Source organism: Grammomys surdaster, unplaced genomic scaffold, assembly GCF_004785775.1.
Source record: "Grammomys surdaster isolate TR1022 unplaced genomic scaffold, NIH_TR_1.0 125849, whole genome shotgun sequence".
Lineage (NCBI taxonomy): Eukaryota > Metazoa > Chordata > Mammalia > Rodentia > Muridae > Grammomys > Grammomys surdaster.
Window position 1 is genome coordinate 1,277,188 of NW_021620675.1, and position 9,569 is coordinate 1,286,756.

Sequence of the window (9,569 nt, forward strand, 5' to 3'; positions counted from 1 at the left end):
GAAATTTGTTTGCACTTTGGAGCCCTTATTGCTTAAGATCAAGATTACTTGAACATAAGCACTGGATGCCTTGACAGATGCTCTGATAATGGAGGCTGCTACAAAGTAAATAGTTCGTGTGCAGCAAGGATATGCTGGACAAGAGGATGGTTTGTGCACTGGGTGAGAAGGCATGAAAGAACAGGCATACAATGTAAAATAAAACTCCTGGCTTGCCGGGTGGTGGTGGCGCACGCCTTTAATCCCAGCACTTGGGAGGCAGAGGCAGGCAGATTTCTGAGTTTGAGAGTTCGAGGCTAGCCTGGTCTACAGAGTGAGTTCCAGGACAGCCAGGGCTACACAGAGAAACCCTGTCTCGAAAAACAAAAAACAACAACAACAAAAAAAAACTCCTGGCTTTTCTTTTCTGGAATTTTTCACTTATTATTACCTAAACACCGATGAGGGCAGACAAACCAAAATCTCAGATCAGGGGATTCGAGTCTGAAGTTTGAAAATCTCGTTCTGATTTAAAAAAAAACACCCCCATGCATATGCTCCAGTGCATACACTACAAAGAAAATTTTACCAGGAAGATTTTGGGTGGGCATCATCCAGCTCCCACAGGGCAGGTCCCCTTCTGATGGGAAAGTTCAGCCAAGAGGTTTGAGAAGCACTGGATGGTCTGCTTGTACGATATGAAGATGTTTCTGTGTTTCAAGGCTTCACTGACTGACCCATCGCACTTATCCTAGACCTACTTGTATAGGGTGCATTGCTGGCTATGCTTAAAACAATGTTAGGAATGTGAAATAACAGCTCACATCAGAGGTACTTCTGTGCCACATTTTGGAGGTTGCTCCTGCTCCTGAAGGATTCCTTTAAAAATTAATTAAACTATCAAACTTCTATGTGTGTTTAGTATTTTGGAATCTCCTTAAAATTAATTTCATTTTTAGTTGGATTTCACCATAAAGATAAAAATTCTGTCCCCATCAAGGAACCTTTTAAATATCTTGGGCCTATTTTTACTTTTGGGTTTGAGGTTTTAGAAGGTTGGTATACAATCCTTAAAAAAAAGAAAAAAAATTAGGCATGCTATAAAAAGCTTTGTATTAAACCAAATGGTAGTGGTGCATACCTTTAATCCCAGCCCTCAGGAGGCAGAAACAGGCGATTCTTTGTGAGTTCAAGGCCAGCCTGGTCTACAGATGGAGAGCCAGGAACCCAAGGCTACATACAGAAATTCTGTCTTGAAAAATCAAATACTCATTTGCTTTGAAAGTTATTTTGACTTGTCATCTAGATGACAGGTTTAACTAGTAACTGTTCTCCACTGGAAAGACACTAGTAATACTTATAGTCTTATCCTTCTTTGTTATATAAACATTTCATCTGCAAGACTTAATTGGCCTTTAGTGTAGGGGGGAGGTGGAAGGAACTGCACTCTAGACGGAAGGAAAGGCGGGAGCGCCGTACACAAGGATGGTCAGTGTGTGGTAGATGTAGACCGGCTTTGGTAGGGTTTCAAAATAGGTAAAACTTAAATTTACTTTTGTTTCCTTTCACTATACATGCTTTGTCGTTCTTCAGCGGTAGTACAAAGTGTTCAAACCGCTGGGCACAATGCCTGAGGTTAAATAAATGCTGATTAAGGAGAAGAGTTACAGTATCTGGTGACTTGCTACAAAGTGAATTACAGTACACGTAAGGGGCAAGCTTGTTTCCAAAGAAACCTATCAGGAGAGCACACAGCGTGAGAAACACTTTATACACCGCTTTTAGGAAAGTTACATCAACTGAAAGGCACCATCTTTTCAAAACCTTCGTAGTTCATAAATACAGGAAGAAGGAAAAGCATCAGGAGAGAAGGAATAGTGTAACCATCTTGAAACTCAGCAAACAGGATCGAATTCTACCCAATCAGACTGCAAGTCCAGAAACTCCTGTTTTCTGGCCCAATCAAGACGAAGGTAAGTCTATAAGTGTGGCCACTAGGCGTCTGCAAGCCAAAGTCGCAAAAACATGGCCCGTACGAAGCAGACCGCCCGCAAGTCCACCGGCGGCAAGGCCCCGCGCAAGCAGCTGGCCACCAAGGCCGCCCGCAAGAGCGCCCCGGCCACGGGCGGCGTCAAGAAGCCGCACCGCTACCGGCCCGGCACCGTGGCGCTGCGCGAGATCCGGCGCTACCAGAAGTCGACCGAGCTGCTGATCCGCAAGCTGCCGTTCCAGCGCCTGGTGCGCGAGATCGCGCAGGACTTCAAGACCGACCTGCGCTTCCAGAGTTCGGCCGTCATGGCGCTGCAGGAGGCGAGCGAGGCCTACTTGGTGGGGCTCTTCGAGGACACCAACCTGTGCGCCATCCACGCCAAGCGCGTCACCATCATGCCCAAGGACATCCAGCTGGCCCGCCGCATCCGTGGGGAGCGCGCCTGAGCGCTCGATCTCCCTTCCATCCCCCACAAAGGCTCTTTTCAGAGCCGCCACAGGTCCCCAGAAAGAGCTGTTTACATTTCTTGCTGACGCATTGTGGTACCTTTGGCTGCCTACACAGCTAGCTGTAGGTGACTGCTTGGCTTCTAGTGTTATAAACCTGTTGGTATAACTACATAACGACACACCCGTTTTTAGAGTAGGTTGTTTAATATTAGTTGAAGTCTTGTTTGTTCATAGATCTCTTTTTATTAATCCTAAATGCATGCAGCACCTCAGTCTAGGGGGAATAAGGTTATAGGAGGAGCTTGTCGCATAGTGGTTACAGAGCCGGCCTTTCTAAATAGCTGAACACTCAGGAGACTTAGCTTCCAGCTCATAATTACCGCACTAACTTCTAGAGGGCTGAAGATAATGTTCCTCCTTGTGCTAAGCAATGTCTGGGGGCATAACTGCTCATAGTCGGTAAGTGGAGTACTCTGAGTAATATCCGGTGACACTCTCCTTTGTTCCTCTAACACTTGACTAGAATACCTGCTAGCTACTTGGAATTCAGCATTTATTACTATGATCTGGTTCTATGGCAATTGGTTAGTTTCTCTTATTCCCATTACATTTGCTTCAAAATGCCAACCCAACTGTGCCTCCCCCATCTCCAACCCCAAATGACAGACTCCTTTCTGGACAGAAATACACTGGATATCAGAGAGGAATCTGCTTGCAATTCCTTGCCATGAGGACAGTCTTCTGCAGGGGTGGATGTTGGACCTGAGACTCAAAAGACCACTATAAATACCTCATGAGGATCACTGTCAGGGACCTTCCCTCCTGTCTTCTGCCTGAAACTTCCAGAGAGCAGACTTCAGCAATATTTAAAGCTGTGTGGAGACAGCCCATTTGCCCCCAGCATCTTGCTGAACTTTGCTTCAAAGGTTGAACCCAGAAGTTCTTAGAACTAAGTGACTTTGGTACATCAAAGCTCTCAGTGGCTAAGCAGACCCCCTCAGCATGCAGATTTGTGTCATGAATTGCAACTAAGGCAGATTTAAAAGCAAGATGCCAACCAATTTCAATACAAGCGGTCTGGATGCTGACAGCATGTGTATGTCACGCTCCAAGGCAGTCAGGTCCCTTGAGTAGTAGGGACAGCCGTGACTCCTGCCCTTCTCACTTTTAGGACTTGTGAGTACTCACTGGCCAAACTTGGACTCCAGGATGGGGGAGAGAATGGGAAAAGGAAAGGGAGGAGGAGGAGGAGGAGGCAGCTTACACTGGGCAGGGCAGGACCTGGCTTCTGCTGGCTTGGTGTTGAACAAAGGAAGCCTTCTCCGTTAATGTTTTCTGATTTCCTATCAAAGGTAAGCCTTCGATGTCAGTGACTTGGCTGCCTCACAGTCTCTCTTCCGGGGCTGCTACAATAACAGAGTTGTGCACTTTGACCATGAATGAGTTAAGTCAGGTTCTCCTCTAAGCAGCCCTAAGCCTGGTTTTCATAGGGGAAGGAAACCAGCTGACAGTACAAATATGTGGAAATACAGATTATTTGACCAAATTCCTCTCACTCAGCCTGGAACCAGGCCTCTCCAGGACACAGCTGCCTACCAACACAGTAGCCACCTTAGGAACAACAACAACAACACACACACACACACACACACACACACACACACAAACTTTTAGAAGAATATTCTCATAGTCTCGGGTGTTTCCAGGAAAAGTCAGCCACAGAACTGACGTTACTAATGGACTGTGGGCTTTTCTACAGCTGAAGGTAACCTTAGCTCGGCCAGGGTGGACGTGGACACAGTTGACATGAGGCTGAAAGGGGCTCTTCAGAGGTACAGGAAAACAGATGTAGTAACTTGGCCATTTGGAGAATGCAAGAGAAAGGAGCTTTGGGCCTTCCCAACCCATGGGTCACAACCGTTCCTGTTGTTTGGGGGCCAAATGGCTTTCCCAGGGGTTGCCCAAGACTATCAGAAAACAGATTTACATTATGATTCATAACAGTAGCAAATTTGTAGTTAGGAAATAGCAATGAAAATAATTTTGGGCTGGGCAGTGGTGGCACACACCTTTAATCCCAGCACTTGGGAGGCAGAGGCAGGCGGATTTCTGAGTTCGAGGCCAGCCTGGTCTATAGAGTGAGTTCCAGGACAGCCAGGACTACACAGAGAAACCCTGTCTCGAAAAAAACCAAAAAAAGAAAAAAAGAAAAAAGAAAATAATTTTGTGGTTGGGGGTTCACAACATGAGGAACTGTGTTAAAGAGCTGTGGCGTTGGGACAGTTGAGACCCACTGAGCTCCAATATCAGTAGATTTGAGCAAAGCAGAGTGATTCTGAGAAAAGCAATTGCTTCTAGAGGCAAGAAGATATACCGAGTCCCTCCTGACATGGAAATTGAGATTCCTTGTGTCTAGACTACACTATTCTGGGAGTTGGGAATTTTAACATATTCATTGAAGTGGCTCAGCCAGACATACTTGTGGGGGAGCTCACAGCAGATAGCTAAAGGGATAACAGAAGCAGTGGATCAGATGAAATCTACCCAGGCATTACAAGCTGAGCTAGAGACGCAGCTCAGCAGTCAGGACCACATACTGCCCTTGTAGAGAACCTGATTTCAGTTCCCAGCATGCATGCCAGGCATCTCTCAACCACAAGTAACTCTCCAGCTTCAGGGAATCTGACACTCTCTTCTGGCCTCTGCAGTTGCCTTCACACACAAGACAAAGGTTTAAGTATTCAGTCCACATTAAAAACAAAAACCGATGGGAGAATTCCTAAACTAAGAAGGATAGCTGGAGAGAGGTGAAGAACTCCAGGAGAGAAGATGGCTGAAGGAAGGAAAGGTGGTATCAGCCACATCATGCACAGACCCTCAGAAATTCGAAAAGCGTGCTGCCTAACCTCCATGTCTGCCAACTGTTGAATTATAATCACAACAACCTTACAAAACGGACAAGGAAACGTCTGAGAATTTGCCCAATTTCCCACAGCTAGTGCAAGGGACAAAGTATTAAAAGTGACCCTGAAGTTCATACACATAAGGAGAACACCTTCCAACAGTCCATAGTGGAAGCTCAGACGGGAAATGGTGAAGCGTACAGTGCCCAGGGCTTAAGCGCCTCTGCTCCAGTTGACTGCTTATCAGCTCAACTCCGTAAACATGTAGTGGATGGTTGTCACTCCCATGCCTTAAAACCTTTCCAGGTTCCCTTTACCTTTACAATGAAATCTGCACCATGTGCTGAGGTGCAGAGAATCAGAAACTCAGTGGACAGCACAGGCTCTCAAGTCCTGGCTCTGTCTCCTACCACTGTATGCCTTTGGCAGAAGCTGAGTCTTAACAGCTCCTCATTTCTAAAGTGGCGATAACAGATGGACCAATGGTGTGTGGATGTAGTTAAGGAAATAATTTCCATAGTGAAAAACAGGTGTGACATCTTAAATGAACAATATAAAACATGCCACTGATGTTAAATATTCAAAAAGAAAAGTTACAAAGGCATGCTTCATTTCCACCCTAACTGCATGATTATCCCACTTCTGACTTCTGCCCCTGACTCTGTAACCTGGCCTGTGACTAGATAAATTCACAACATATTCACCTTTGAATGTAAAACCCACATCTGAACTTAAAGGGAATGAGAGTTTATTCTGAAGTCATTTTGAGCAACTATGGTCCAAGAATATGGAATTAGGTTACCCCAAATTTCATATCCCAATGCGAAATCTGATTCGTGAAGTTTTTTTTTTTTTTTTTGTTTGTTTTTTTTGTTTTTTCGAGACAGGGTTTCTCTGTGTAGCCCTGGCTGTCCTGGAACTCACTCTGTAGACCAGGCTAGCCTCGAACTCTTGAACTCAGAAATCCGCCTGCCTCTGCCTCCCAAGTGCTGGGATTAAAGGCGTGCGCCACCACCGCCCGGCCCGTGAAGTTTTATAGTTTTACAAAACAATGTCAAAATCAAGGCAAGTTAAAATACAGTGGTCAACATCCAAGAGGTAGTTATAGAAAATGGAGACATTTTCTATAGGTCCAAGACACTATCTGATGGTAATCTTCCATTTTGGGTTGATAGAAGCCAGTGGGCCTGCTAAGTCAATAGATCCTTTCCAAAGTGGGTTGTTGTTTTTTTTTTTTTGTATTAGTCTAGGATGCTAGTTCTGACACAGAAGTAGGTAAAGAGCGGCTGTTCTGGAGGTTAATGATAGCCCAAGACATGGTAACAGCCTCTGGATCTGTAACATTCCATGTCTCCAAAGTACTCCAATTCTGATCCGTCAATCTCTGCAGACACAGCTTCTTTCCAGGATTTCTTGTTCACACATCTGTTGACACAACTTTGGCCTAGCCTAGCCAATGTCTGCAATTTACAACTAGGCCCATGACTTGGCAAAATCCTTCTGTATGCTCAGGTCTCTCTATCTCCTTGATAGGCTGACTTTGTAGTCATCCTATGAACTACCTCCTGATAATGCTTACCTAAGAAGCTTACCTCACATGTTCCATTCCCGCCACCACTTACGTGGCACTGAAGGACAGCAGATAGCATTCTCAGATTCCAAAAAAGCACGCCCCGCTGCCGCATCATTTTCTCCTGCACTGATTCATCTGTCCTGATACACCCTTAATTCCTTCAGGGTGTTTCAGCAGATCAGCATGCTGAGCACGCTTAGAAAACATTAGGTGGTCAGAGAAATACCTGGCAAAAGATTCCACTAGCTTCAAACCCTAACCCAGCAGGGACAAAATGCAAGTGCCTCTCTGCTCTCAGGAATTTGCAGACCAGGAAAGAATTTCTTCCAGGGTGGCCCTGCAAGGAATTATAGCATTGGCTGGCCTGGCTGCCTGGCAAGCAAGTGTCACAGGTTTTTCAGGTTAGAGGCTGGGCTCCTTCTTTAAGAAAGCACCTTCCAGTTCCTGAGAGACAGACGCACTCCCTCAGGCAGTGAAGCACCCAGGCCACTGTGTTTCTCTATATGTTCTCTTAGGAAGCAGGGAAGCTTGACAGGACAATTGGTCTTGGACATCAATCTTGTGTACCCTGTATACAAGACTGTGTACTCTGCATCCTGGTAACTACAACTATGTTGATCTTGACAACTGCCACTATACGCTGTTTCTGATAACAGTATAAAAAGTCTGATTGCTCTCAATAAAATTGCCACAACTGGACATCCACCCATCCTGGTTTAATTCCTTGTGGCCATATCAAGTAACCTTGGCCTAGTAAGTAAGTGCTGGATCTTACATGGCCCAAGATCAGGAAAAGCAGTAGCTGCCCTGGGGTGGTACGCCTTACCCACAAATAGCTAAATTACATATTGTGACATTAGCTGAGGGCACAGTTCCTAACCAGCAATGAGATCCATGATTGAAGGGTGGTGCTTTAGGAAGGGGTGCTGATTTGCGATGGACTGAAAAATACCTCCCCCTTTTAAAACTCAAGTTCAAATATATCTTGGTCCCTGGAATATATAGACATCATCTTATATAGCTAAGAGATTTTGTAAATGTGAAAAACTGAAGGACCTTGAGGTGGGCACTTGCCCTGGATCATCAAACTGTGCCCTAAATGTAATCACAAGAGTTCTTATTAAGGGGAGGCACGAGGACCAATGGTGGAGAGGACAGCTGCAGAAACTGGAGTATTGTGTCCAGGGGTCCAAACCTACCAGTGGTTTCCAGCTGCAGAGCTGAGGAACCGGTTCTTCTGTAGCCTCTACCAGAAAACAGTTCTTCAGGCACATGTTTTAGGCTCCATGTTTTGAGCTTCTGACCTCTAAGAAGAGAATAAATCTGTGTTGCTTTTTAAACCACTAAGTTTGTGGCTAATCATTAAAGCAGAAGGAATTACAATGTTGTAGTGACATCCTCAAAAAGATGCTCGCTCTTTTTGTTTTGAAGCAGAATTTGAAACACAATTAGCCATGACGTATATTTGGCAGTCAAGAAGGGGAAGCAAGGTGACAGCCAAGGAGGAAATAAAGCACTCAATGATCCTTGACTAGCCACAGATGGCTCCCTGATGGCTCCGGACCCACCTCCCTCCCTGACTTGCTCATAGTTTCTCAAGGGATCACTATCTTTGTAGGTGCTACCGATACTACAGATATGTAGACTCCTCAGCCATGGACCTCCATATAGTCCCCAGACCCACTCTAGGCAGAAAGGCCAAAAACTGACTTTATTATGGGCCTGTGATGACAGAGTGGCAGCCTGTTTGTACAATGAGGAAAGCTCACACCACTTGCCAGAAGGATATTGAAGTCATTTTCTCTAGGGCTGCCAAACAAAGTATTATAAATAGCATCAATTTACTTTTTCATAATGTACTGACTAGTTTTATGTCAACTTTGACATAAGCTATAGTTATCTGAAAGGAGAAAATCTCAGTTGAAAAAAATTACTCCATAAAATCCACTGTAGGGCATTTTTTAAATTAGTGACTGATGGGGTGGGCTCAGTCCATTGTGGGTGGTGCCATCCCTGGGCTGGTGGTCCTGGTTTCTTTAAGAAAGCAGGCTAAACAGGCCATGAGGAGCAAGCCAGTAAGCAGACCCGTTTATGGCCTCTGCATCAGCTCCTGCCTCCAGGTCAGGAGTTCCTGCCCTGATTCCCTTTAGTGATGGACAGTGATGTGGAAGGTTAAGCCAAAGAAACCCTTTCTTTCCCATGGTACTTCGGCCACGGTGTTTCATCACAGTAATAGTAACCTTGAGACACACAGGTTTGGAGACTAGGCTGAGATAGAATTGTCATGTGACCTCCAGGGGCTCTAGAGATAATCCTTCCTTGCCTCTCTCAGTTCCCAGTGACTCCTGGTGTTCCTTGGCTCAAAGTGACAGAACTCCAGGCTCTGCCTTAGGTTTCACACCAACTTCTTCCCTGCATCCCTCTAGACTCAAACACTATCTTCTTTCCCTTACATAACACCAATATTTTAATTTAAGGCCTAAATCTAGGGTGATTTCATTTTAAAAATCTATGCCTACCTACATATGCAAAAATTCTATTTCCAAATGGAAAAAAAAAACCAATGGGCGCACTGCAGTAGACCTTAATTGGGCCAGTAGATCTAAGCTACACCTGACAAATGTCTGGGGTAGGTGGTGCAAAAAGCAATCCGGTACTCAGGCAAGAGGTAAAGT

General features: G+C 45.2%; 1 protein-coding gene across 1 annotated transcript; it reads left to right on the plus strand.

Annotated features, from left to right (window-relative positions):
- The first annotated feature begins 1,970 nt into the window (after positions 1–1,970).
- LOC114640708 (histone H3) lies at positions 1,971–2,471 on the plus strand. The gene has a single exon (XM_028789736.1). The coding sequence runs from the start codon at positions 2,005–2,007 to the stop codon at positions 2,413–2,415; it is 411 nt and encodes a 136-aa protein (XP_028645569.1). The 5' UTR covers positions 1,971–2,004; the 3' UTR covers positions 2,416–2,471.
- The last annotated feature ends 7,098 nt before the right edge of the window (positions 2,472–9,569 follow it).